We start from the raw sequence: 27,979 nt of genomic DNA, 5'->3' as shown, positions 1-27,979 counted from the left end.
AACAGTGTTATGGCATAGAAAGCTCGGGTATATGTCAGAACGAGGATTGAAAATTTTCTCAGAACGGAAGCTGCTGCCGGGACTTACAAAAGTGTCATTACCCTTTTGTGAGCACTGTGTTACCAGTAAACAACACAGATTAAAGTTTGGCACTTCTACTGCCAGGAGCAAAAGCATGTTGGAGCCGATTCATTCGGATGTTTGTCAAGCACCGGTTGTATCCCTAGGAGGAGCGAGATATTTTGTCTCGTTCATTGATGATTTCTCTAGGAGATGTTGGGTGTATCCAATTAAGAAGAAATCAGATGTTTTTCAGATCTTCAAAGATTTCAAAGAGCGGGTTGAACTTGATTCTGAGAAGAAAATCAAGTGTCTGAGATCTGACAATGGAGGAGAATATAGCTGTGACAAGTTTGATGCATATTGTCAACATGAAGGAATCAAAAGACAGTTCACAACGGCTTCACACCTCAACAGAATGGAGTGACAAAGCGGATGAACAGGACCTTGTTAACAAGAGCTATGTTGAGGACTGCGGGTCTAGACAAGTCATTTTGGGCAGAAGCAGTCAAAATCGCTTGTTATATTATCAATTGTTCTCCTTCAGTAGCGATTGATCTGAAGACTCCGATGGAGATGTGGACTGGGAAGCCGACAGATTATTCTCATTTGCATACATTTGGAAGTCCGGTGTACGTTCTGTACAATGAACAAGAAAGATCGAAGTTAGATTCCAAATCCAGAAAATGTATCTTCTTGGGTTATGCTGATAGAGTAAAGGGGTTTCGCTTGTTTTATCCTACTGTTCACAAGCTTGTCATCAGCAGGGATGTTATCTTCGAGGAAGATAAAGTAAAGGGAGATAAAGGCACACTGAATTCAGAAACTAGTATATTTCAGGTGGAAAATAAGACGGACGAAGGTCAAGTTTCTTGTAAAGCAGTACCAGAGCACGAAGAACAAGAACAAGTTGAGTCTGAAGTTTCCAATGTGAGGCAGTCAACTCGAGACAGAAGACCACCAGGTTGGCTTTCAGATTATGTCACTGAAAGCAATATTGCATATTGTCTATTATCAGAGGATGGTGTGCCATCGAGTTTCCACGAGGCTACTCAAAGCTCGGATATATCCTTGTGGATGATAGCAATGCAAGAAGAATTAGAAGCATTAGATAGGAATCAAACTTGGGATCTTGTTACACTACCACGAGGAAGGAAAGCCATTGAAAATAGATGGGTCTATAAGATCAAGCGTGATGACAATAACCAAGTGGAGCGGTATCGTGCTAGATTGGTGGTAAAAATGTATACCCAGAAAGAAGGCATTGACTTCAATGAGATATTTTCTCTTGTGGTTCGGTGTACAACAGTCAGATTTTGTGCGGCGTTTGACCTACATCTAGAACAGCTAGATGTGAAAACGGCGTTTCTTCATGGAGATCTTGAAGAAGAAATCTATATGCTCAAGCCAGAAGATTTTGCGGAAAAAGGCAAAGAGAACTTGGTTTGCAGGTTGAACAAATCTCTGTATGGTCTCAAACAGGCGCCGAGGTATTGGTACAAGAGATTTGATTCATATATCATGAGCCTTGGATACAACAGACTGAGTGCAGACCCTTGTTCCTATTTCAAGAGGTCTGGTGATGATTATATCATTTTGATGTTGTATGTGGACGACATGTTAGTAGCAGGCCCAAACAAAGATCAGGTCCAAGGATTGAAGGCACAGTTGGCTAGGGAATTTGATATGAAGGATTTGGGACCAGCAAACAAGATTCTAGGGATGCAAGTTCACCGAGACAGAAGTAACAGAAAGATTTGACTTTCCCAGAAAAATTATTTGAAGAAAATCTTGCAACGCTTCAACATGCAAGATAGTAAGCCAATTTCGACCCATCTTCCTATTAACTTCAAGTTATCATCCGAGATGTGTCCTAGCAGTGAAGCAGAGAGGATGGAGATGTCTCGAGTACCATATGCATCAGCAGTGGGAAGTTTGATGTTCGCGATGATCTGTACAAAACCGGACATTGCTCAAGCAGTGGGAGCAGTTAGTCGGTATATGGCGAATCTTGGAAGAGAGCATTGGAGCACTGTTAAGAGGATCTTTAGATACATTAAGGGTACCTCGAATGCTGCATTATGTTATGGAGGATCGGATTTTACACTCAGGGACTATGTCCATTCAGATTATGCATGTGATCCTGATAAGAGAAAATCTACTACTGGTTATGTGTTTACACTTGCAGGAGGAGGTGTAAGATGGGTTTCAAAATTGCAAACAGTTGTGGCGTTATCTACAACGGAGGCAGAATACATAGCAGCTACTCAAGCTTGCAAGGAGGCAATATGGATTAAAATGTTATTGGAGGAGATCGGGCACAAACAAGAGAATGTTCTTTTGTTTTGTGACAGTCAGAGTGCCTTGCACATCGCAAGGAATCCAGCCTTTCATTCCAGGACGAAACACATTGGAATACAATTTCATTTTGTGCGGGAAGTAGTAGAAGAAGGAAACGTGGATATGCAGAAGATCCATACAAAGGATAGCATAGCTGATTTTCTGATCAAGCCAGTGAACACTGATAAGTTTGAGTGGTGTAGATCCTCAAGTGATCTAATAGAAACGTAAGCAGCAGGGAATAGCAAGATTGAAAAGATGTGTGGAGATGTGTTTTATTCTCAATCAAATATCCAAGTGGGAGAAATGTCGGCAATATGAGCATTAAATGGACGAGTCAACAAAGGTTGGTATTTTTGACTCAGATAGAAAAGAACGCGTTTTATATGCGGTAGGATGCGTTCAGACGGAACGCGTTTTTAACGCGTTTTCACACTGACAGGAAGTTCTATAAATAGATCTCTATTCCTTCATTCTGATATCATCCCTTCTTCGAGTTTTCTCTCATCTTATAAGCATTTGAGTGCTTAGTTCTATAATATTTGTGAGGTGTTTGTTCTCCTGTATTAAGAGAGTGTGTGTTCTCTTTGGAAACACAGTGAGTGAGTTGTACACCACAAAATATTATAGTGAAAATTCTTTTCATCTTGTCCGTGGTTTTTACCCTAATAATTTTTATGGGTTTTCCACATAAATATCGGTGTCCAGTTTATTCTTTATTTTCTGGTTTTATTATCTCAAATTACCGCAAGTGGGACCAACAACATCTACATATTCAGCTATCTCACTAACTATCCTAGGATTGGGACTCAACATACTCGACATATTTAATTACAGTTGCTAAAGATTTGAAGATATCAATTGCAAATTTTAATTCATCCTTACTGATATTTACGAAAATACATTGTAATTAATTTAAATATTTGTTCGTATTGATTTGTATAAGAATTTTAATTTGATATATTTTGTTTAGCTTTTTTTGTTGAATTATTTTATTTAATTTTTGGTGAACTTTTTCTACCACATTAAAAAAAATAATAGGTTTTTTTTTTTTCTATAAAGTATTAACTTTTAACACAAAAAAATATTTTTTCATGAGTCGAGTATGTATCAGTGTATCTCACAAAATTGTTTTGTGTTAAAAAAATTAGTTAATGTCTAGATTTTTTTTAATTAAATTTTTTTTACTACATATTCATGTAGATAAGTAACAAAATTCATAAAAGAGATCGAAAAAAAATTAATTGTTAATTAATCAATAAATAATAATGGAGACGAATAATCAAATAAAATCACAATACTAATTTTGGAAAATGTTATCCGAAGGGAGTTAAAATAGTCCCAATATTGCTGCTAGCAGAGCAGGGAAGCGAATGGCTTTGCTCGTGGTGCCTTCGGTATCCTCTGTTCCCGTGAGTCCAATCCCCCTTAGCTACCCTTTTGCGCCTGCAAAACAGTTGATTTTCACGTCCAATCGGCGATATTGGAGAAGGAATGATGTGTTAGCTAGGCGTGGTGGGTTTCGAGTTGGGGCATGTTTGTTCGATCCCAGTAGTATCCAGCCACCCATTCTCAAGGAAGCTCTCAAGGTAAACTCGTTTCTTATCTTTCATATCAATTTTTGGGGATAATTCACTGTGTGTTCTGAATTTGGTTTCTTCTCAGTGTTTTGTGGAATTATAGATTTTGATTTCTTAGCGAAACAGTTTTATGTGTTTCATCTCTTGATCTTGGTATTTATCAATTGAATTTGAGGTGTATAGGTGAGTTTGTTTGTATTCATTAGGTGTTCAGATTTGTTTTCGACTGTGTGTGGAAGAGTTCTTTAGTATGGTCTTATGCCAATGATTTCACCTTTGAGTTTGTTACCCCAAGGAAATCTAATCGCGGGTAGTGTTAAGTTGCAATCAATTTTTACGAAGATCCCTTAGGGGCACCGAAACTTGTCTCGGCTTTATCAGTGTGCTGCTAAATGGGTTCAATCAAGTTACTAGCCTGAATGCTCATTTGCCCATGTCCGAAAATGATTCTGATGTGTTTGGTGAAATGCTGAGATCTGGAATTTTCCCAGATTACTTTTTGTATCTTGTTCTTCCGAATCATGTGCGTTCAGGCTTGAGGTCGTAAGAATGAATGATTCACCGCCATTTATGAAAATTCAATCTTTAATTGGATTTTTTCGTATGTAATTCATTGATTGAAGCAGACTCGGAGTGTGGGATAGTGGTTATTAGCTTGTCCAGGAATGTGTTTGATGTTATAGATGAGAATGATGTTGTTGCATATTACTCAATGAATAGTGGGCTTGCGAGTGGAGGTAGGTTGTGTCAAGCCGAGAGTTTATTTGATGAAATTCCTCAGAGAGATGAAGTGAGTCAGATCACAATATTGGATGGGTATGTGAAGGCTGGAAAGATGAGTGAGGTGCTTGTGCTGTTGAGAGGATGTAATTGCTGGAAGATGTGCAAGGCATTTGCACTGTTTAAAGTGTGCAATTGCTCAAAAGATGAATGAGGCATTTGCTGTCTATATGTTGCCATTGAGGAGTGTAGTTTCTTGGTCTACTGTTATGTCGGGGTATGCAAAACTGAGTGACACTGAAATGGCTTGGGTATTGTTAGATAAATGCCGACGAAGACTTAGATGATAATTCTGTCCGGATATGGAGAAATGGGGCTTGTGAAGGAGGCAATTGAGTTGTATGATCAAATGGAGGAGGCGGGGGTTTAATCTCGATGATGGAGCTTCTGTTAGTATTCTGCAAGTGCAGAACCTGGTTTGCTAGGTTCAGGGAAAAGGTTTCATCGGTCAATAATAAAGATTAGGTATAAATTTAATATCCTGGTGAGAATTGCCTTAATATATGGAAATTGTGACGACTTGAACGAGGCATGGAACGTTTTTTAAGGCAATGGGAATTTTTTTTTTGGGCAAAGTGTAAGCCTTTATTCCTTACCAGTAGGATTAAGCTGTTTTACTGCTTCATAAATCTTGTGAGATTTCGCACAAAGCCAGGGATTATCACAAACATATCATTTGATAGACTGAGTGATCTAGGTACCTATCTTAAATAGGATTGCTTGCATTCCAAACTTGATTGTATACTCTTGATGTGGATCTGAAATAGCCTTGCGCTCATTTTCCTCGTAGCATATCTGATCAGGTTACAGGTATCAATTTGCAGCTATGAAGCATGCATACTGGGTCATAACCAAGGGAAATGTTTAGCATGAGAACAACATACAATCAAGTTTGGAAATGTAAATTGAGTCTCTTTTGGTTAGAAAGTTCTGAATCTATGTAGTTTGTTGCATCTAAGATGATAGCATATTCTAGCTCCGACTAACCAGGCCCTTTATCCTTTACAACACCTTTGCACCTGTGAGGAGTGCGTCTTCAGTCACCCACCATAGGACGTGCTTTGTTAAAACATGGTGAACAGTTACTGGACAAATATTCCTTCTCTCACTTCCTGTTCTAAAGTTTGATAACCAACACTTGTTGATTTACCATTCTTTGATAATGATTATTTCAGCAAAATGGGAGGCTAATTTTTTCCATTGGATGAGTTTCTATATTGTTGAATAATTTGCAGGAGCCTGTAGCTTTCGTGGGAGGGATATTTGCGGGGCTCCTGAGGCTCGATTTAAATGAAGAGCCGTTGAAGGAATGGGTGAGCAGAACGGTCCAAGCTGCTGGGCTAAGTATGGAAGAAATTGAGAGGGGTGATGGTGTTGAAGCTGAAGAAACGGTACCACAGCAGATAGAGATAGAATGATATAAGTGTCATCAATCAGTGTTGCTTATTGCAAATATTTGGTACTTAATAAATCCACACATCAGTTATTGGATTATCATTATTAGCTTATTGTAATCAAGGGAATATTGAAAAAGAGTTTTTCTGAATTTTAGAAGAAAAATTAAAATCTAAAAGTCAAATTTATTTATTTAGACTATCGGTTTTTATAATCATACAAGCATGATCGATTTAGCAAAAATACTTTTCTATGACAAAACAATTCCTAACCAAATCTATCCTTTGTACGTTTATTTTATGTACGGTAGTAATTCTACACACATGTACTGATAAATTAATTTTTTTGTGTATAATATTTTTCAATATTAAGTAATTTTCTGTGAAAAAAATTAAAAATTTAAGGAAATAAATAATTTAAAGATAATTTTTGTAAGACTTTACATTTAGTAATAATTAAAAATCTATACTTATAATATCATTAAGGTTTATAAGGTTGAGAAACTTAAAGTAAGTAATTTTGTTGTAATGATATAATTTTTGAATTTACAAAACTCTCTCAAAATTCAAAATAAGTTCATTTTTATGTGATATAAATACTCCACTATATTTTAATAAATCTGTAATCCATTTATAAGTATCGTATCTCATCAAAGTACAATACATTTAAAATTATTAAAATATTTTTTCATCATTATCTATTTTTTTGAATAATATCATTCCTAGGTAAAAAAATTTATTGTAAAGATCTAAAAAAATAATAAAAAATTATTTAAAGACAAAAATTATTTTTAAATTTAAGATGTTTATAATAGTTTTTAGATTAGATCTCCTATTGTTAATTAAACTTGAATAAGATTGAAATAAAATTTTTAGCCATGACATAATATTGAGATAGTTCTATATTATTGGATTTGATAATATAGAATTTTTCAAATTTTATTTAAGCTTTTTTAGATTAATTTTAAGAGTATATCAATAATGAGACAATATTACGGGTCTATATCCGTTAGACGGGTCAACTCGAACCATATAAAAGTACTACTTTTACATAAAAAAAAATTAATAAATTTTCATAAATTGAGTGAGTCGAAGATCTGTTTCACAAAATTAATATGTGAAACAGTCTTATAAGAATTTTTGCGTAATTTTTTAATATGTGATATAAATAGATGGATAACCATTTTCAGTGTCATCTCAATTATTTCCTTATGAAAATGATTTAGTGTATATATATAAATCTGATTGAGTAATTTGTTTTTGGTAGAAGTAAAAATTTACGGTAAAAGTAAAAATCTCAAACTCACAAAGTATATTAAACTACACCCTTTATAAAATTTTCTCCACTCAATTGCTTTTTTTCTTCACAAATTGAGAAACCTATTTATAGAATTTCTTTGAAAATAATCTAAAAATAAATATATCATTACATATGTCATCACACACTAATTTTCAATATTTACAACTCTTATTTTCAACATTCAATAATTTCAATTCTTATTTTCAACATTCAATAATTTCAACTCTTATTTTCAACATTATCCCTTATGATGATGATCATGATACAATTATTGTCTTCATTACGTGTTTTTATATTGTCTCGTTAAAAATCTTACTAAAAAAACACATTGGGATAAAAACCATAGTAAGAGAAAAAGATTGCAGTCACGTAAACTTTCCCTCATGTTAACACAAACGATTCTTCACAAATTTCGTAGATTATGCATCTCAATGTTATATATATGCTTTCTAAATATTGTAGTATGAAATGCATTTGTGAATAGATCTATTGAGTTTTCACTTGATTGAATGTAACGAATATCAATTTCTTTATTTTTCTCAAGTTCTTGGGTGAATGCGAAGAACTTAGAGTGAATATGTTTAGTTCTGTTGTTTTTTATGTATCTTTCTTTCATTTGAGCAAAACATGTAGCATTATCTTCATATAGTATCACGAGCTTTTTGTCGAATGATAATCCGTATGAGATTTGGATATGTTGGATCATTTATTTTAGCCACACACATTCACGGTTTGCTTCATGTAATTCAATAATCTCGACGTGATTTGATGAAGTTGTTACGAGTGTTTATTTCTGTGAACGCCAAGAAATTGCAGTGCCTCCACGAGTAAATACATATCCGGTTTGAGAACGTACCTTGTGTGGATCAGATAAGTATTCAACATCAGCATAACCAATTATATTTTGATTGATATCTTTTGAATACAAAAGTCCCAAGTCTGTTGTTCCTCGTAGATAACCGAATATATTTTTAATTCTGTTCCAATATCTCTTTGTTGGATATGAGTTAAATCTTGTCGATAAATTTACAGCAAAAGATATATCAGATCTTGTATAATTTGCAAGATATATAAGGGCACCAATAGCACTTAAATATGATACTTCTGGATCAATAATAAATTCATCATCTTCACATGGACGGAATGAATCTTTTTTATGTTTAGTGATCTAACAACCATTGGAGTACTTAAAGGATTTGATTTATCCATATTAAAATATTTAAGGACCTTTTATGTATAATTTGATTAATGAACAAATATTCTACATTCTTTTTGTTCAATTTGCAAACCTAGACAATACTTTGTTTTTCCAAGGTCTTTCGTGTCAAATTCTTCCTTCAATTACAACACAACTTCTTGAATTTCCTTATCCGTTCTAATGATGTTTAAATCATCAACATATACAGTAATAATTACGAATCCGAGTGGTATTTTCTTAATGAAACGCAAGGACATATTGAATTGTTTACATATCTTTTTTTATTTAGTGTCCACTTAGCCGATTATATCACATTCGGTCGAATTGCTTTAACCCATATAATGATCTTTACAATTTCACAGAATAAAATTCTTTGGGTTTTGAACTTTGTGTTTCAAACATCTTAAATCCTTTAGGAATTTTCATATATATATTACTATCGAGTGATCCGTATAAGTAAGTTGTGACAACATCCATAAGACGCATTTCTAAATTTTCAAATACCGTCAAACTAATCAAATACCGAAATGTCATGCATCCATAACGAGAAAATACGTTTCTTCATAATCAATTCCAGGTCTTTGAGAAAAATCTTGTGCAATAAGTCGAGCTTTATATCTTACTATTTCATTTTTCTCATTTCGCTTTCGAATAAAAAATCATTTGTACCCAAGAGGTTTTACACCTTCAGGTGTAAGGACTATAGGTCCAAAAACATTACGTTTATTTAGCGAATCCAATTCAACCTGAATGGTATCTTTCCATTTTATCCAGTCCTGTCGATTTTTATATTCACCAAAAGATTTTGGTTCATGCTCTTCATTATCATTTATGATGTCAAATGCATTTATGATGTCAAATGCCACATTGTAAGAAAATATCTCATCAATTTCTTTTATATCTTTCTGGTTCTATATTTTTCCAGTATTAATATAATTGATAGAGATTTTACGATTCTCATCGGTTTTTGGTTCTAGCAGAACATTTCATCATGATGTATTTCTGTTGGAATATCATTCTCTATTTTGTGTTCATCGTGTTTCTCTATGAATTTGTTTTCGAGGATTTTTTCATTGGAACCGATTGGCCTTCCACGTATCAATCTTTTTATGATATCATGAGTGTCTTCAATTTGTTTATTTGGAATTTCAATTCGAGCAGGAGCATTTACAGCATGTATATATGATTTAGTTACCTCTTTTGTGTCTGCAAATACATCTGATATTTGATTTGTTATTCTTTGCAAGTGCATAATTTGCTGTACATCTTTTTCACATTGTTTAGTTTTTGAATCCAGATGTAACAAGGATGATGTATACCATGTAATTTTCTTTTCGATATGTCTGTTTTCTCCCCTTAACACTGGGAAGATTTCCTCATTAAAATGAAAATCAGCAAAACGTGCTGTAAACACGTCGCTTGTCTGAGGCTCAAGATATTGAATAATTGATGGGCTATCATAACCAATATAAATTCTGATCTTTCTTTGATGTCTCATTTTTTTCGTTGAGGCGGTGCAATAGGCACATATACCATACATCCAAAAATTCTCATATGAGAAATGTCTGGTTCTTTACCAAAGACAAGCTGCAATTGGGAGTATTTATGATATGCACTTGGTCTGATGCAAATTAACGTAGCAGCATGTAAAATTGCATGTCCCCATATAGAAACATGGAGTTTTGTTTTCATAATCATTGGTCTAACAATCAGTTGTAGAGTTTAATCAATAATTCATCTAATTCATTTTTTGTATGTACATGAGCAACACGATGCTCAACAGTGATTCCCATTTACATACAATAACAATTGAAAGTATGAAAAGTAAATTCACCAGCATTATCAAGTCTAATTTTTTTGATTGTATGATCGAGAAATTGATTCCGCAATTTTATTATTCGATCAAGTAATCTTGCAAATGCCACATTTTGAGTTGATAATAAATATACATGTGGCCATCTGTTAGAGGCATCGATCAATACCATAAAGTATCTAAATGGTCCACATGGTAGATGAATTGGCCCACAAATATCACGTTCAAGAAACATGAGTGATTCAGTTTGAATTTTAGCTGTGATGGTCTTATAATAAGTTTTCCAAGAGAACATGTTTTGCATTGAAACTTAATATTTTGAAAGATCTTCTGGTCTTTCAGCGGATAACCATGTGTATTTTCCATAATTTTCCACATCATTGTCGAACTAGGATGTCCTAATCGATCATGTCAATTGATTAATATTGAAGAATTATCAACTACCATGTTTGATTCAATTGGAATTATACGTGTATAATGAAATCTAGTAGGGAACATTGATAGTTTTTCAACTACATATTTCTTTCCTGATTTATATGTGGTAAGACATATATATTTATCATTTCCTTCATTTATTGTCTAAGTATCATACCCATGAGAATATATGTCATTAAAACTCAACAAATTTCTTTTATATTGTGATGAATATAAATCATTATTTATCAGAAATTCTGTACCATTAGATAACAAAAAATGTGCTTTATCACAACTTTTAATCAAGTCTACATGACCTAATATTGTATTCACCATTGTTTTTGTTGTTTTAGTTTCAAGAAATATCTTTTATCTCATAGAATAGTATGTGTTGTACCACTATCAGGTATGCAAACTTCCATGGGAGTAGTTCTTTATTTAGCTTTGTTCATAGCATTTTATATATTTGAACTTAAAAAAAATGCAATGAAAAAATTACCGAAAATACAAATGTAATTTATTGAAAAATATAATGCATACCATAATTATACAATAAAACATTAGTATATGAGCACATGAAAAATAAAATATTTTACATTTCTATTCCACCAATATATTGATTATTTTAAGAGCAATCATTCAAAAAATCTGCAGTATCAAAATGAGTTGAATCACTCAAACGGTCATTGTGTTCAGTGAAGTTGGTCTCGTTTTCTTTTCCCTTTATCGATTCTTTATAGAGCTTACAAAGGTGCTCGTGGGTTCGACAAATACAAGATCAATGTTCTGGAGTGATGCATCTAAAACAAAACTTTCAAATTGTTTTGAGTGATTTTCATTAACACTCATATTCTCATGATGCCTTTTTAGTAGGTGGTTCGTGACACCTTTTTGAGATGACTTATAGAAGTAACTATCTCGATTGTTTTCAAAACCACGGCCGCGACCACGACCACAACCACGACCACGATCTCGACCAAAACCTTGTCTTTGACTTTGATTTTGGTTTCCAGGTGTAAATTCATTTTTACTTACAACATTTACTTCTGGAAATGTTGTTGATCTAGTGGCTTGGGACTGATGATTTCTCATTAGCAGCTCGTTATTCTTTTCCGCTACAAGAAAACATGCGATAAGTTCAAAATATCTCGCAAATACACGCACTCTATATTATTGTTGTAGAGTTATTTATATTTGATGCGTGAAATGTGAAAAATATTTTTCAAGCATTTCCGATTTCGTAACTTCATGTCCACAAAATTTTAATTGTGAGATTATTCGATACATTGTCAAGTTGTAATCACTGACTTTCTTAAAATCTTGAAATCTTAACATATTCAATTCATCCCGGACAGTCGAAAATATAACTTCCTTTATATGTTCAACTCTTTCCTTTATTCCTTTCCATAAAGCCATGTGATCTTTTTCAATAAAATATTCATATTTTAATCCTTCATCAAGATGCCGACACAAAAATATCATAGCTTTTGCTTTTTCTCGTGATGATGAGATACCATTTTTTTTAAAAGTCTCATTTAGACCCAATGACTCGAGATGCATTTCTACAAAATTCGAGTTTTGCCAAATTTGACATGATGATTGATGATGCTATAAAAATAACAATGCATTTTATTAGTTAAGTTCTAAAATTATTAATATGACAATACGAAAGAACATATAAATTATAAGTACGAGTATTCTTAAAAATAAAGAAAAAACGCGAGGTGGATATTCTCCGATAAATACAAAACTAGTGAGTATAATAACCAAAATAATTATACAAAATAGCCTTGAAAGAACCATTTTCTTCTTCTTCGAAAATTTTGATGAAGAAAATTTTTAAGGAGGAAGAGTAAGTTTGGAGTGATTGAATGTGCTTATAAAATCATATTTATAGAATAAAAACTAGCCGTTTATGACCGTTACAAAATCTTAAAAAAATAAATGTATGTATACGTAAATTTTATGGTAATAATATGACGAATATAATGTTAATCATGTTTAACTAATTATGTATATCACATCACATTATTATAATAAGATGTCATAAACTCCTTTTATTTAATAATATGATATTGCTCAAATANAACAATAAAATAAATTTTCTTACTTTTAAATATTGTTACTTTTTTCTTGTATTTTAGAGCTTGAAAAAATATGGAGAACCTTCGAGTATTGTGATGATAACATGTTAAAAGTAAAAATTTACGATAAAAAATAAAAATATCAAACTCACAAAGTATATTAAACTACGCACTTTATAAAATTTTTTCCACTCAATTGTGTTTTTTCTTCACAAATTGAGAGAATTATTTATAGAATTTATTTAAAAATAATTCAAAAATAAATATATCATTACATTGATGATCGCACATGAATTTTCAATATTTATAACTTTTATTTTCAACCATTTTAAATATATTTATTTATTATTATATTATTGTCTTTTTGGAGGATTTATTACTGTTTATTTCTTGAAAATAACTGAAAAATAAATAAAGATCAGACGGCTTGTAGAGTAGATTGTGTGTTTGTGTGATTGGGCTGGCAAACAAACCCCTAATCAGTTCAAGGAGTGAATACACATTCTCCGGCTCCACGATTTCCCCGCCCACCAGCCGCCGATCGCCTCCCTTACCCACCGGCCGGCTTCTGTTGTTACCTAGCTGTACATCGATTATCGCTGGATTGATTTGATACATTCGTTCATATTGTTTATTTATATCCTTGCTGTTGTTAATTGAATGTAATTCAAATAGAAGGGAATGGATTTGGACCAGTGGATACCGAAGGTGAAAGATGGGCAGCACTTGTCTGAGGACGAGCTTCAACTTCTCTGCGAATACGTATGTTACAAAGTTTCTCCTTTTTAGATTTTTGTATTTCTGTCTGTGGTGTATTGTTTTTCTTCTCCAATTTATCAACTTGAAGCTTTGAAGGAATCCTTTCTGTGAGGAAGGGAAGAATTAGGAGCTGGTTTTTCGTTTTCGGATAGCGTCGCATCTAGGTTTCCTTGGTTAGGTTTTACCGTTTGTTGTCTAGCGTTCTTGTTGGAAGTTGTTAAACACTGTGGTTCGGGATAGAGTAATTCGGTAACCGATTTTTGTGAATTGTATCCTAAAAAGTCGTTTTAGCTGTTTCGCTTCCTCTTTCAAGATTCTTGCTGATTCATAAGTTGCTCCAGTCCCTACTTTGTGTGTGTTGGGCGGTGAGTGTTTTATACATGTTTGTTAAACTTAAGCTGCTCGTGACTTTTTCAGGTGAAGGAGATTTTGATCGAGGAGTCAAATGTTCAACCAGTCAATAGTCCAGTTACTGTTTGTGGGGATATCCATGGACAGTTTCATGATTTAATGAAACTTTTTCATACTGGGGGTCATGTACCAGAAACAAATTACATATTTATGGTAAGCCATTGAAAGCTGTTTTTAACAATATGTCAATTTCTTCCCAACTTTAGCTTACTGCATTTTCTTGGCAGGGAGATTTTGTGGATCGTGGTTATAATAGTCTAGAAGTTTTCACGATTCTTTTGCTTCTCAAAGCAAGGTGCGTGAAATGTTGGGAGATTTAACTGTCAATATCATACATGCATCTGTTAATCTGCTTTCTAGTTTATTTACCACCTTTTTTGTAAGATTGCTTAGCTGTTTTTATGAAATCATGTTGCATTTGGCTCAATTGATTTAATATAGAACTTGTCCAGGAACATATGTCAACAGCATTATGGTTTTTGAAGACTCTGGGATCTTCAAAAGTTGAATTATCGGTTCATATTGGTTATTGCTCTTGCTGTTCTAGAAATAAAATACCCAGTTTTTCAAATATATAACTCAAACTCGAATTCTTCTTATTCCTTTTATTGAAACCGACTTCCTCAAGCTATTCAAGCCGTGTCCTCATTTAACAAAATACTATCAGAGATATTTTGCAAATCTCTGTAATTCAACACGTGTTTGTAGTTAATAGAATTCTGCACACTTTCTGTTTTGTCTTTCTGCAATCTTTAAATTGACTTGTTGGATTATCTACCACTTTGGACTCTATTTGTGAGCTAGTTAATAGCCAGAAGCCTTGAAGTAAATTTAGATGGTTTTGAGCTCATATTTTTCCTCCAGTTTGATAGTTGTTTTCATCCTTTTTCCTTTGCTACCAGATACCCAGCTAACATAACTCTTCTACGTGGGAATCATGAGAGCAGGCAACTAACACAGGTGAGTGATGTTGTGAACTTGTCCATTACCCGCGGTGAATACTATCTTCAATGATTAAGTTCGTAAAAGAACTGTATTATGCTGGCGGCTGGCCATGAAATCCTTATTCATACGACTAGAAGTTTTCTTTGGATAGAAATTGCGAGACCACGTTATGACATTTACTGATTCTTGCATCAACTAACAACAGCCTTTACTCAATATGGTTATTCATCATGACAGGAGACTTCTGTGTGCTGACTGGTTTTCACATTCTTGTTTTTGCAGGTTTATGGATTCTATGATGAATGTCAAAGGAAATATGGGAATGCTAACGCTTGGCGATACTGCACAGATGTTTTTGACTATCTAACTCTGTCAGCAATTATAGATGGGACGGTATGCTTCTTCCCTTTCCCAGTCCACACCAAAAAAAAAAAAAATCCACCAAGAGATATTTTATTATTTGAAATTTGCAAAAGAATTGCTATTTTCTTCTGATATTGGTGACATGTGACCTAGTTTTTAGGTTTTGAAAATCGTTTGGAATGGAACGTAAAGAGCTTATTATACTCGGAAGATCCACTTATAATAGCATTGTTGTTATTCTCATGCACCATATGTTTGCTGGTGGCAGTAACAATAACCTTTTTGGAATACCAGGTACTTTGCGTGCATGGTGGCTTATCCCCAGATATTAGAACTATTGATCAGGTTAGATCAATATCAGTTTCGAGATTATTATTTTTGTGAATATGCATGGAAATCTCAAAATGGACAGAGTAGTAAGCCCAGGTATAATATGAGAGTGTGATGATATGCTCTCCGAGGAGAACAAGGAGTTGAGAATGCCATGCATATACAATAATTTTTGCATTTGTTGGATCATATTCTGATCCTGTCATGAGACACAAGACACACATTCAATTATATTGAAGTGATACTGTTGTTCTGCTATACTTGTTTGCGGTGTAAATTATCAGTCTTAGTAAGATATGTTAGAATATTTTTTGTTTGGTTTTGGTTGGCAGATTCGAGTCATTGAGCGGAACTGTGAAATCCCTCATGAAGGGCCCTTCTGTGACTTAATGTGGAGTGATCCTGAAGATATTGAGACATGGGCCGTCAGTCCTCGAGGAGCAGGCTGGCTTTTTGGATCAAGGGTTACATCTGAGGTCAGGCAATGAGATGCCCGACAAAATGGCAAAAAATTGCTGCATATGACCATAAGATTGTTATAAACTTTTACTGGCAAAACACTCGACCTTTGGAATGCTTAACAGATTTCAATGTATGAGAAGTCACGCTAACATAGTTATTGTTTTCCGCAGTTCAATCATATTAACAAACTTGATTTAGTCTGTCGGGCCCACCAACTTGTCCAAGAAGGTTTAAAGTATATGTTTCAAGATAAAGGACTTGTTACTGTGAGTTGCTAACTCTGTATCATGGATGATGTTGTATCCCATGCCAAACAAAGAATGACATGCGTTTGTTATATTTTTTACTTGGTTCCCTGTGTATCACGCAGGTCTGGTCTGCGCCAAACTATTGTTACCGGTGCGGAAATGTTGCTTCAATATTGAGCTTCAACGAAAATATGGTAGTAAGCTCATGTCCTTGTGGTGTTCTCTTTATGTCTGTGTGTGTGTGGGTAAAGTGAATTTGTCTATATATTTTGGATTTTGGAATAATTTAGCAATGTTTGTATTTTACTGTGTGAAATTAGATCCTATTTGTGATTGCTCGATGACCTTGGGAGATCTTTTTAGTCTTTATGGGGAAAATTTCTGCAAATAGTAAAAAGGATGCCTTGTGCGTCAAAACCTTATTCGGTATTGGCTTTTAAAGCAAAGGTCGCCTTTGCGACAAGGCATTGTTAGGCATGGATATTATATTTGAAACCAAACAGTATCCAAAATTGGAAACCATTGTTTCAAGTATTATCTACACGAACTTACCGTTTCTGTTTCTAACCTCCCTTGATTAGGAAAGAGAAGTGAAGTTTTTTACTGAGACTGAGGAAAACAACCAGATGCGTGGACCAAGATCCGGAGTCCCATATTTTCTTTAGGTGAAGAAATCATTTTCTTTTGAGACTCAGTCCGCTATATTGGTGCCACACGCTTGTCTGCTGCTTAAAATAGGAAGAGCTAACATTCGCTCGAAGGAATGAATTTCCATCTGCAAATAGTTGCCACCAGAGTTGCCCAGCTCTTTTCTTTTATATCGTTCGTTCTTGATGATGTGTATCCCAGATAGCTTCATGTGCAGTTTTAGATCAAATTATATGTCAATTCTTCGTTTATAATTTTATTATTTTATACAATGAAACCACTTTCCTGATTCTTGATTAAAAGAAATTTGCAGGCATTGACAGAAAGCTGGTATATGATGCTCGTCTGCCTAAAATGCATGCCCATTTGTGCATACGAGTATCTCGAGATTCTGAGCTATTAATAAGGATTCGTTATGTGCTTGTCCAAAAATGGGAGAACAACGTTTTTGGTCCAGTAATTTATACGATTTGCATTTTTTGTCATGATGTTGATCATGTTATAGTTTTAGTCGGACTATCTTACAATTTTTTTTCATTTTTAGCCATTTTTATTGAAAGAATGACGTTGTGTCAAAAAATAATGATGTGGTATCTAAGTGGCCATGATATTGCTAACGTGACTTTAGACATTGATTATGTGTTCGATGTCACATCAATATTTCGATAAAAAATGATCGAAATTGAAAAAAATAATAGTTTTATTGTTTTGTAAATAAAATAATAAACAAAATACTTGTATAAAATATTATCACGGTTCAATTTTATAAAATAGATCTCATGTTTGACTCGNAAATTGTATCAATTCATCTTGGTTAGATTTGGCCAGTCCCCGTGAACGTTAAAACAAAGAAGAAAATCGGATGAGAGAGGCTTCGATGAAATTGTAAGAGAACCCATTCTGCGCATTGATTACAGGACCCAATCTTCAATTCTCGCCATCCTCAGCCAATTTCGGAATCGGCCCTCAATTTTTCCCTCCATCGCCCACGCATCGTTCTCTACGCGGAATCAGGTGTTTTTCAATCCCAATTCCCATTTTCTCTTTCTTGATCTTGTTTCTTCGACCACTGGTTGATAAGAGTGGATTCACCAGCTTTATTTGCCTGCAGTTCATGTTTGTATGTTGAGACCCAGCATTTTCTTGCTGCAAATGTAATCAATCTCCTTGGATTTTACTATCTTGAAGTAGATTTTAAAAAGTTCCAGTATTACTTTTAAGTGATGCCATTTAATGTAGTATTTGGTTTTTTGTTCAAGGCATACCACAATAATAGAACAGTTTATACCCTTTCGATTAGAAAGGAGTAGCTGCTCTTGTTTTATGTATTTTTATGCTGTTATGTTCAAGGCATTGCGATTGATGAGCTGCATAAATTTCGTTACTTTCAGAATCGCTATTTCGGTAATAAATTCAGTGTAAGGATATTCGTTCCTGTTAAATATTTGTTGATTGACTAATGATTAGCTTAGTTGTGCTGTCCCAAAATCAAGCTCCATATTGGTTTAACATCACTGAGAAACTCGACATTAAACTACCCGTCATTGTAATTAAACTACCCGTCATTGTAAGAGAGTCATGTTATTATAGAAAAACAAGTAATTGAAATAAAAACAACTAGAGGCTGACTGATAGTATATGATATTGCCTGCAGAATAGGGAAGGGAACGACGTTGCTTATGGAGCTATCAATATGCTCTGCTCCAGTGAGTCAAATTCGCTTTCCCCTTCCTCCCCCGTTTTGCAGCATGATTATCTCCAATCCAACTTAGCTACTCTTTTGTAATTAATCTACTCTATTTTATTTTTTTATTATCTTTGTTGTTGTCGTAAATCAATGTTCAATCTCTGGCAGTGCAATTCTCAGGCTTTTGCCGGGAAAACATGTAATATTCACCTTCAATCAACAATATTCGAGGAGTGATTCCTTAGCTAAGTGCTGTGAGTTTTGTGTTATGGTGTGTTTCTTCAACTCCAATACCATTCAACCACCCACTCTCAAGGTAAAAACTATTCTTATCTTCTGTATCAATTTTATGGTCGCTCATAATTGGTATCTGTTATATGATTTTCTTTTTGTCCCACCGATTTCTTTTCTTTAGTGCGTCTGAATTTCTTTTCCTTGATATGTCTTGATAGGAACATCAAGTAATTATTTTGTTTCTTTTCAGCAGACTGAACCCTATGGCTTTTTAGATTTTGATTTGTTGTAAAAGAGTTTCAGGCTTGTTAGAAATTTAGATGGATCTGTCTTGATCCAGCTCCAGTCATTAACTTATTAATTGAATTTGAATTGTATATATGAGTTTATTTATAATAGTTAACTGGTCATATATATTTTTTTCAACTGTGTTTGAAGAATCTTTTATAGTCCTATTCTTATGCCAATAGTTTCACCTTCAAGTAGGTTACCTCAAAAAATCTATTCGCTGGGGCTGGGCAGTGTTAATTTAAATTTAAACCTCTCCTCGACGCTAGTTTGGTTGCATTGTGGTTTTGCAAAAGCAATTTTATATTGGTAAAAACACTTGTAAATAGAAACAAACATGATGTTGCCTCTCTTTTAAAAATATCAGAGATAATATTTCAGTTGTAGTTTTTGGTTATATAGGAAGGTAAAGTGCAATGCACCATATTTAGCATTTGAAAAAGAACATAATTTAACTTTAGATTTGTAATTTGAATATTTTTGAAATTGGTCATTGAATAGAGTAATGGACTTTGTCTGTTCAGAAACACAATCCATTGCTAAATTTTTCTTGGTCTATTTCCATTTTGGCGCACATTTGCTCACTGAACACTGCATAATGCAGATGCTGGCCCCAGTTCGATCTCCGGCATTTTTCTCTAAACGAAGGTTTCTTGAGCACAAAATCGCAGACCTCGACAAATGCACAAACATCAACGAACTAAAACAACTCCATGCTCTCATTTACAAATATAATCTTCATATGGATCCCTTTGTGGCTCAGAAACTCATCTCAGCTTTATCACTTTGCTGCCAAACGGGGTTGGCCATCAATGTGTTCGATCAAGTTCCTTACCCAGATACTCGTTTATGTAGTACTTTAATCAAAGCTCACGTACGAAATTCTGATCCATTGAAAGCTTTTGATGTTTTCAATGAAATGCTGAGATCTGGAATTTCTCCAGACAACTGGACTTATCTTTTTCTTCTGAAGGCATGTTCACGGTTTGAAAGCGTGAGAATGATTCATGCCCATGTGGAAAAACTCGATCTTTATTTGGATTTATTTTTATGTAATTCATTAATTGATGCATACTCAAAGTTTGGGATAGTGGGTATCAGAGCGGCCAGGCATGTGTTTGATGCAATGGATGAGAAGGATGTCGTTACCTATAATTCGATGATTAATGGGCTTGTGAGGACTGGTAGTTTGAGTGAAGCTAAGAATATGTTTGACGAAATGCCAAAGAGAGATAAGGTGAGTTGGAACACGATATTGGATGGTTATGTGAAGGCTGGAAAGATGAGCGAGGCATTTGCGTTGTTTGAGAGGATGCCGTCGAGGGATGTAATCTCGTGGTCTACTGTTATTTCAGGCTTTGCAAAACTGGGTGATATCGAAATGGCTAGGGTATTGTTTGATAAAATGCCAGTAAAAAATTTGGTTCCTTGGACAATAATCATATCTGGATATGCCGAAATGGGGCTTGTGAAGGAGGCAATAGAGTTGTATGATAAAATGGAGGAGGGAGGGTTCAATTTGGATGATGGAACTTTTGTTTGTATTTTATCTGCTAGTGCAGAATCTGGTTCGATATGTTTAGGGAAGAGGGTCCATCGGTCTATAATAAAGAGTAGGCATAAGTGTAGTATCCTGGTTAGTAATGCGTTGATTGATATGTATGGAAAGTGTGGCAGCTTGAACAAGGCATGGGGTGTTTTTAATGCAATGGAAAGAAAAGATGTAGTATCCTGGAACGCCATGATCCATGGACTGGCAATGCATGGATATGAACAGAAGGCTCTTCAGCTTTTTGCTAGGATGAAACAAGAGGGGTGTACACCAGATAAAGTGACATTTGTTGGTGTCCTATCTGCTTGTAGTCACGCCGGTATGGTCAAGGAGGGGATTTGTTATTTTTATGGCATGGAAAAGGATTATAGGATTGTTCCTGAGATTCAGCATTATGGTTGCCTAATTGACCTTTTAGGACGTGGTGGGCGTCTGAGTGAAGCTTTTCGGCTTGTGCTTGACATGCCATTCGATCCAAATGTTGTTATTTGGGGTTCTCTGTTAGGTGCTTGTCGAATGCACAATGATGCATTCGTTGCTGAGAAGGTACTCAACCGTTTAATGAAGCTCGAGCCAGTTAATGCGGGAAATTTTTCGCTGTTGTCAAATATATATGCCGCGTCTGGAGATTGGGGAAATTTCTCAAACACAAGATCGCAGATGCAAAAGGCAGACAACAAAAATACATCTGGAGTTAGTTCGATAGAGCTGGATGATGGATTTCATGAATTTACTATTATGGATGTGACTCACCCTAATTCAAACAGAATATATCAGTTGGTCAATGGGCTGAGCCAGCATCTTAAAAAGATTGATCATGCAACAGATGCTTGTGTCTAGAAACTTTGTTGTGGGTCTCAGTTGGTCAATGGGCTGAGCCAGCATCTTAAAAAGATTGATCATGCAACAGATGCTTGTGTCTAGAAACTTTGTTGTGCCCCAGACCCAGATATCACACTCTAGTAGAGCATAAAGTCCTTGCACTTTATGTCCTCAGAGCCCTCATATCTTCTCTATAAGGATCTGCAGATTTACTCTTTTCTGAATCTTGTGAGATTTCTCTCAAAATTTGAGAATATAGTGGAAGATCATCTGACTAAGTCAGTATCTTTAAAGTCTTGAATTCTAGCCGTTGTTCATCTAGAAACTATGGCTCTCCCTATGATATATGCTCTTGATGTTGATCTGAAAGTCCTCGAGCGTAGCGTCCTCAGATCGTCTTTGATCAGGTACGAATTAGCAGCTATAAAGCATCCATATTGTGTTATAATTGTACAGATTGAATGAGGTTTTGTGGTTGGCAAACATATATTCAAGTACTGAAACTTTAAATCAAGCTTCTGTAGATGTGCAAGGTATGAATGTATGCGCTTTGATCCACCATATTATAGCACCAATCAGGAGGCTTTATTTAATCAGCCGTTCATCCTTAACACGACCTTCTCCTTTGGCGTGCAAGTTAAATCTCTTTGTAAACCCTGTGAGGAGTGCCCATTGTAGAATGTTGATATTCAAGTCCCGAAAAACAGGTTAAAAGTAGGGGTGTCAATCGGGTGGGTTGGGTTGGGTTGGGTCGGGTTTCGGGTCAACCCGCGAAAATTTTTTTTTTTTCAGCCCGAACCTGAAGCAACCCGAAAACCTCCAACCCGAACACGAACTCGTATAACCCGACTCAACCCGTCTAACCCGCGTAACCCGAATTTTATTTATTTTTTTAAAAAAATTAATGAAAAAAATTCGAAATAATAAAAAAAAATAATATTTTAATTTAAACACATAATAACAAAATTTTCGATTTANAACACGAACCCGAAAAACCCCAACCCGAACCTGATTTTTTTCGTGTTGGGTCGTGTCGGGTTGATAGGTCGTGTCGCATTTTGACATCCCTAGATAAAAGTGATGAGTGGGCTGGAAGCATTTACCACATTCCGTTGATAGATTCTACCATTAGTTATTGTTGGTAGAGACCAGCCACAACTTCTTGTAGTGGCTAATGGACAAAAGAAAGTCCAAAGCATATCTAAAGGAATCAAATGGCTGCAAAAAAACACTTCTTTCCTTCTTTTTTCCGGACAAGAGACGTGTTTTGTTTAAAAATGATCTCTTCTGGGAATGTTCATTTAGCAATGATCTCTGGTTCAGGGTTCGGAATTGGCTTGGAATCAAGTTTTATATGTTAGCCAGTACGTTGAAGTGGTTCAAAAAAACGTATCATGAGACTATAGAACATGAGAGCTTGTATTCGAGGCATGTCGCGTACAATTTATAGTGTCTGGGCCAGCCGCAACACAACGCTAGATTGTTTGACGGCATAGACCGTTGCATCATTGCTACCTTAAGGAAAATATGAGTTCATGTTCAATGGTTTTTGTACTCATTGTACTTGTAAGGTACTATTTTGATGTACTGAGTTGGTATGTATTTGCACCTGTGTGCTCTATCCTGGATGTTCCATGTAGCTGCGTTGTTTCTTTTATCTGTAAATTTATTTATTCATAAAAAAGACTGCAAAATATATTATATCTTTCAGGATTAATAATTTCCTTTATTTTATTACATAATTTGACTGTACATTATTTTTTTAAAAAAATATTGTATTATTTTAAGTTTCGATCCTCTCAAATTCAAGCTAGCTGAAATGTCTAATTTAGATCATAAAACAATTTCTATCGAGTATTTCCTCCCAGGAAACAAGAGAAATTTAATCACTTTGAGAAATGACAAAGACCTAAAGAGAATGATTGGCTTTCACGTGAATTCAGTTATCGCTAATATTTTTGTTGATGGAAGAAAAGAAGGATTTGACACCACTGTGATAAAAGCACACTCTAGAAGGAAAGTGACTGTAGTATCTTGTTTTCATATTCTTCAAAGTCCGAACATAGCATTCTGAAGTTTGCCCTATGATTCCCAATTGTTGCTATCAAACCACGCGAGTTGAAAATTGATTTTTGTTTATTTTTTTATCATTTCTTTTATTCCCCGCATTGTTTAGTCTGTAATTTCAATTCATGGATTTTGTGGCACTTGGCTTGTGTAGTTATTTTTAAAATGTTTTGTATATTAATATGTGAATGATATCTGTAGGGATAGTGGTATGAAGCTGGCTGAAACACTAAATCATGTTTCTACACCCTCAGTTGCTGCTAATACAGTTGTCCATGATGGTTAACCTTCGGATTCCCATAAGAACAGTGTGCCAAATGATGCTAACCGACTTGTTGATGTCCTAATCAATTCTGCAGCGACTGCTGAACAAAATCTAGACAGCTCAAACCACAGTCAATCATGTCCAGCCTCACCCCTGTCCTCTGAAAATGAAGATGACAACGATTCTTATTACAAGCCACGTTTAGTTGCTGCAGTTGATGGTGCCCAGAGTTCAGCTGGTTTTGATGTGGATAGCAGTCCAGCAGATACTGTAAAGAAACGGCGGTGCACTGCCTCATGGATGATTGGTGTCCATGGTCCGACTATTGTTGCAGTTAGCGATAATGATGGGGAACAGAGACCACGGAAGAAAAATATCAAAGATTGTCGTACTTTAACTGTCAACGACAAGAAAAAAGCCAAGGAGAAGCTATTCATGGAACTGATGCTGACAGTCTAGCCGCTGTTACTTTCTGTGATGATGATTTACCCGAAAAATTAGTTGCCTCATGAAAAGAATGCATAACTGGCGTGGGTCAGGATTTCAAAAGTGTGAAAGAGTTCCGGGAGGCACTGCAAAAGTATGCTGTAGCTCACCGCTTTGTTTATAAGCTAAAAAAGAACGACACATTCGTGCAAGTGGCATATGTGTTGATGAAGGCTGTTTTTGGAGTTTGCACGCATCTTGGGTTCCCGCTTCTCAGATATTTAGGATAAAAAAGTTCAACTTCTTACATAATTGTGGAGGTGTGTCTTGGAAAAATGCTCATCCAGCAAAGAATTTGTTGGTGAGTGTTATAAAGAACAAGTTACGAGATTCCCCACATGAAAAACCCAATGATATTGCTAAAAGCATTTCACAGGACTTTGGGATCAAACTGAAGTATACACAAGTAAGGCGTGGGATGGAGGACGCACGTGAGCAACTTCAGGGTTCATATAAAGAGTCATATAATCGGCTGCCTTGGTTCTGCGAACTGTTGGTGGAGACAAATCCTGGTAGTTCTGTCAAGCTGGTGACTAACGACGAGAAACAATTCCAACGCCTTTTTGTTTCTTTTCATTCCTGTACACAGAGCTTCCTGAATTTTTGCCGTCCCATTCTGTTTCTCAATTCCACGTCTTTGAAATCCAAGTACCAAGAAAGTTTGTTGACAGCTACTGCAGTTGATGCAGATGATGGATTCTTTCTAGTTGCACTGGCCATAGTTGATGAAGAAAATGATGATAAATGGCTTTGGTTTCTGGAGCAACTGAAATCTGTGATCTCCACATCCCAACACTTTTAACTTTTGTCTCAGAGAGGGAAAAGGGACTAAATAAGTTGGTGCAAGCGGTATATGAGAATGCTCACCATGGTTATTCCATGTATCATCTTTTAGAAAGTTTCAAGAGGAACTTGAAGGGTCCATTTCATGGAGAAGGAAGAGCTGTTTTACCTGGAAAGTTTTTGGCTGCAGCACGTGCACTTCGATCCAGCAGTTTCAAGAAGTTAACTGAGGAAATCAAACAGATTTCTTCGAATGCTTATGATTGGGTTATGCAGAGTGAGCCAGAGCATTTTACTACTTTTTCATTTAAAGGGGAACCATACGGCTATATTATTCACAATGTGGCAGAACCATATTCTAAGCTGGTCGATGAAGTAAGAGAATCAACAATAATGCAGAAGATAGGTGCACTGATGGACATGATGGTTAAACTGATAAATACTCGTCAAAAAGAGTTGAGTACATGGACGATGAGACTGACACCATCCAAAGAGAGAAGGATACAAGAAGCGGCCTTAAGAGCTCATGGTCTGAGAGTGTTTATCTCATCCAACACACTATTCGAGGTTCATGATGATTCTACTCACGTTGTCAATATCGAGAAATGGGAATGTACATGCTTAGAATGGACACAAAGGGGCCTGCCTTGTCGCCATGCTATTGCTGTTTTCAACTCTGCCCGGATGAGCATGTACGACCGTCGTTCTAGACACTTCACCATTGAGAGTTACCGGATGACATATTCAGAATCCATAAATCCTATTTCTGGCTCTGTTGCACAAATGGTAAAAGAAGAGGGCGATTCAAGTTCTATGCAGGTGCTTCCTCGTGCCCTGAATCAACAGATGAAGGAACAGATCAAAACATCTGATCTGGACAAAAGAACGGTCACTTGTTCGAGGTGCAAGGAACCTGTACACAATAGATCTTCGTGTAAAGCTACCCTTGCCCTTTAGGCAGGCTTATTTTGGAAATTTGCTATTGTACATCTTGTATGTATAATCAACCATAAGTTAGAGACAAACTACTAGAAAATATTGCTAATTATATGATATTGCATTTTGCTCTCCTGCAGTGATTGTTTGTTCTTAGAAGAGACTACCTCAATTGTCCAAATAGTTAGTAGATTCACTCTTCAGTTCTATGGAAAATCTAATAAAAATTCCGACTTCTTGTAAGGAAAGGATATGGGATATTTTATGCATATCACGTAATATTCAGAAGTTGAAGTGGCGATGTTTTTTAATTTGAATTCATTCGTTTCAATTGGAATATATCTATGTCGTCATACTACATTCTACAAGAGATATCAGAGTGTTAGAATTATATATTAATGTAATATAATGATACCCCATAGGCCCACCAGGGTTAGGCCCAAACCAGATTTATGGAAGGCCTGTCATGAGCCCAGGTACTCTCTATAATATAATTCATTCGTTTCAATTGGAATATATCTACGTCAGTTCATTCATTCACTATATTGTTTTCAGCAGCGCTCTTAGCTGCTCCCCCATATATCCTCAGTTTCTGACTTGAGCGTCGGAGGGACAACGCCAGGACACCCTCCTGGCCCCTTATAACGGTCTTATTTGTGATTTCAAGCTTAGGGTAATTTTTTAGCCTGCGTCTGGATTAGTGACACTTGCCGGAAGCGGACGTGAGTATCATTTAATATAATATAATAATTAGTATAATGATAAATAAAATTAGATCTTTAAAAACTGAATGAAATTACTGGTATCAAATATTTGTGGAGGTTTGGTAGTGTTTCCAACTATTGTTAGAAAATATTTATAAGAAATATATTTTTCAAATTTAAAGTATATTATTTTGGATTTTGATATAATATGTTATAAATTTATTTTTTATAACGACCAATTTTTATTTTTATTTTTTGAGAGGATATAACGACGAAAATCGAAATAATGGAGAAAGTTAAAATTGATTGGAAAAATATATTTTTAAAAACTATTGTTGGGATATCCATTGTCTCTATTTTTAATAAATGTAAATAATAAATAAATAGAGAGAAATCGGACGGAGGCGCACGCGCAGCCAGTCTCTGCGAGTAGAGCGTGATATCGCGTGTTGTACCTACTGCCAAGTCTGAAGCAGCAAAACTAAATCGAAAATGGAAGTAGTTGGTTTGTTGGTGAGCAGCTCCGATAACGAACTCAACCACTTCGACGGCGGAAGGTGGTGCTGACGGCGTGATTAAATGTGGGCGGCGGGAGAGCCATTGGCGATTGAGGAAGTAGAGCTCAGCCCTCTTGGGCCCTTAGAGATCCGCATTAAAGTCGTGTCCACCTCCTTTTACCGCAGCGATTTCACCTCTTGGATCTTTCCAATTATCCAATTTTTTCTGTACCAACCTTTTTGTGAAATTGTTTTACTACACTATCCTTATGACGGTTTTTTGGGTACCGAAATTTTCGATACGCTATACAATTTTTCTAAAAAAAGGGTATACCGCACCAAACCAGCCTTAAGACATAATTTTTAAAATGTCATTCTACTGATCACGTGGAAATTGAAATATATAGTATCTTATTTCTTGATGTATTTTTTTGTTTTACTTATTTTAGTTTAAACGCATGCAACATTACTAATGACAATAAAAATGGAGTCTTAAAACTTGCTAGAGTTTTAGGTTAACAAACGCACA

The 27,979-nt window shown here is 35.3% G+C and overlaps 4 protein-coding genes and 1 long non-coding RNA gene across 12 annotated transcripts; all 5 read left to right on the top strand.

The window, feature by feature from the left end:
- Positions 1-3,708: 3,708 nt before the first annotated feature.
- On the top strand, positions 3,709-6,306 carry LOC140965248 (UPF0426 protein At1g28150, chloroplastic). Its single transcript, XM_073425396.1, has 2 exons — positions 3,709-3,989; positions 5,996-6,306. Exons 1-2 carry the CDS (start codon positions 3,774-3,776, stop codon positions 6,176-6,178), a joined length of 399 nt encoding a protein of 132 aa, XP_073281497.1. The 5' UTR covers positions 3,709-3,773; the 3' UTR covers positions 6,179-6,306.
- LOC140965249 (uncharacterized) lies at positions 3,996-5,150 on the top strand. The gene is made up of 2 exons (XR_012172997.1): positions 3,996-4,721; positions 4,764-5,150. It is a non-coding gene; the product is annotated as an uncharacterized lncRNA (long non-coding RNA).
- A 7,093-nt stretch (positions 6,307-13,399) lies between the features above and the next one.
- Positions 13,400-17,420, top strand: LOC140964809 (phytochrome-associated serine/threonine-protein phosphatase). 2 transcript variants are annotated; one of them, XM_073424756.1, is made up of 10 exons: positions 13,400-13,725; positions 14,140-14,286; positions 14,361-14,428; positions 15,036-15,093; positions 15,361-15,471; positions 15,736-15,786; positions 16,104-16,247; positions 16,404-16,499; positions 16,604-16,675; positions 17,063-17,420. In XM_073424756.1, the coding sequence occupies exons 1-10, from the start codon at positions 13,645-13,647 to the stop codon at positions 17,144-17,146; spliced, it is 912 nt and encodes a 303-aa protein (XP_073280857.1). In that variant the 5' UTR covers positions 13,400-13,644; the 3' UTR covers positions 17,147-17,420. The 2 variants fall into 2 exon arrangements, with proteins under 2 accessions (XP_073280857.1, XP_073280856.1); XM_073424755.1 differs by having other exon boundaries at positions 16,604-16,678.
- A 515-nt stretch (positions 17,421-17,935) lies between these two features.
- Positions 17,936-26,471, top strand: LOC140964390 (pentatricopeptide repeat-containing protein At3g29230-like). Of its 7 annotated transcripts, none has more exons than XM_073424113.1 (6): positions 17,936-18,143; positions 18,784-18,911; positions 18,985-19,132; positions 19,943-22,119; positions 23,981-24,429; positions 24,471-26,471. In XM_073424113.1, exons 2-4 carry the CDS (start codon positions 18,823-18,825, stop codon positions 21,728-21,730), a joined length of 2,025 nt encoding a protein of 674 aa, XP_073280214.1. In that variant the 5' UTR covers positions 17,936-18,143; positions 18,784-18,822; the 3' UTR covers positions 21,731-22,119; positions 23,981-24,429; positions 24,471-26,471. The 7 variants fall into 7 exon arrangements, with proteins under 7 accessions (XP_073280214.1, XP_073280212.1, XP_073280213.1 ...); XM_073424111.1 differs by lacking the exons at positions 23,981-24,429; positions 24,471-26,471 and adding exons at positions 22,237-22,434; positions 22,798-22,835; XM_073424112.1 differs by lacking the exons at positions 23,981-24,429; positions 24,471-26,471 and adding an exon at positions 23,036-23,413.
- On the top strand, positions 25,410-26,270 carry LOC140964665 (uncharacterized). The gene has a single exon (XM_073424533.1). It carries the CDS (start codon positions 25,410-25,412, stop codon positions 26,268-26,270), a length of 861 nt encoding a protein of 286 aa, XP_073280634.1.
- Positions 26,472-27,979: the final 1,508 nt, after the last annotated feature.

Source organism: Primulina huaijiensis, chromosome 18, assembly GCF_012295235.1.
Source record: "Primulina huaijiensis isolate GDHJ02 chromosome 18, ASM1229523v2, whole genome shotgun sequence".
In the NCBI taxonomy this organism is placed as follows: Eukaryota; Viridiplantae; Streptophyta; class Magnoliopsida; order Lamiales; family Gesneriaceae; genus Primulina; species Primulina huaijiensis.
The sequence above is the reverse complement of the archived record's forward strand: the minus strand, read 5'-3'. Positions and strand labels throughout refer to the sequence as shown.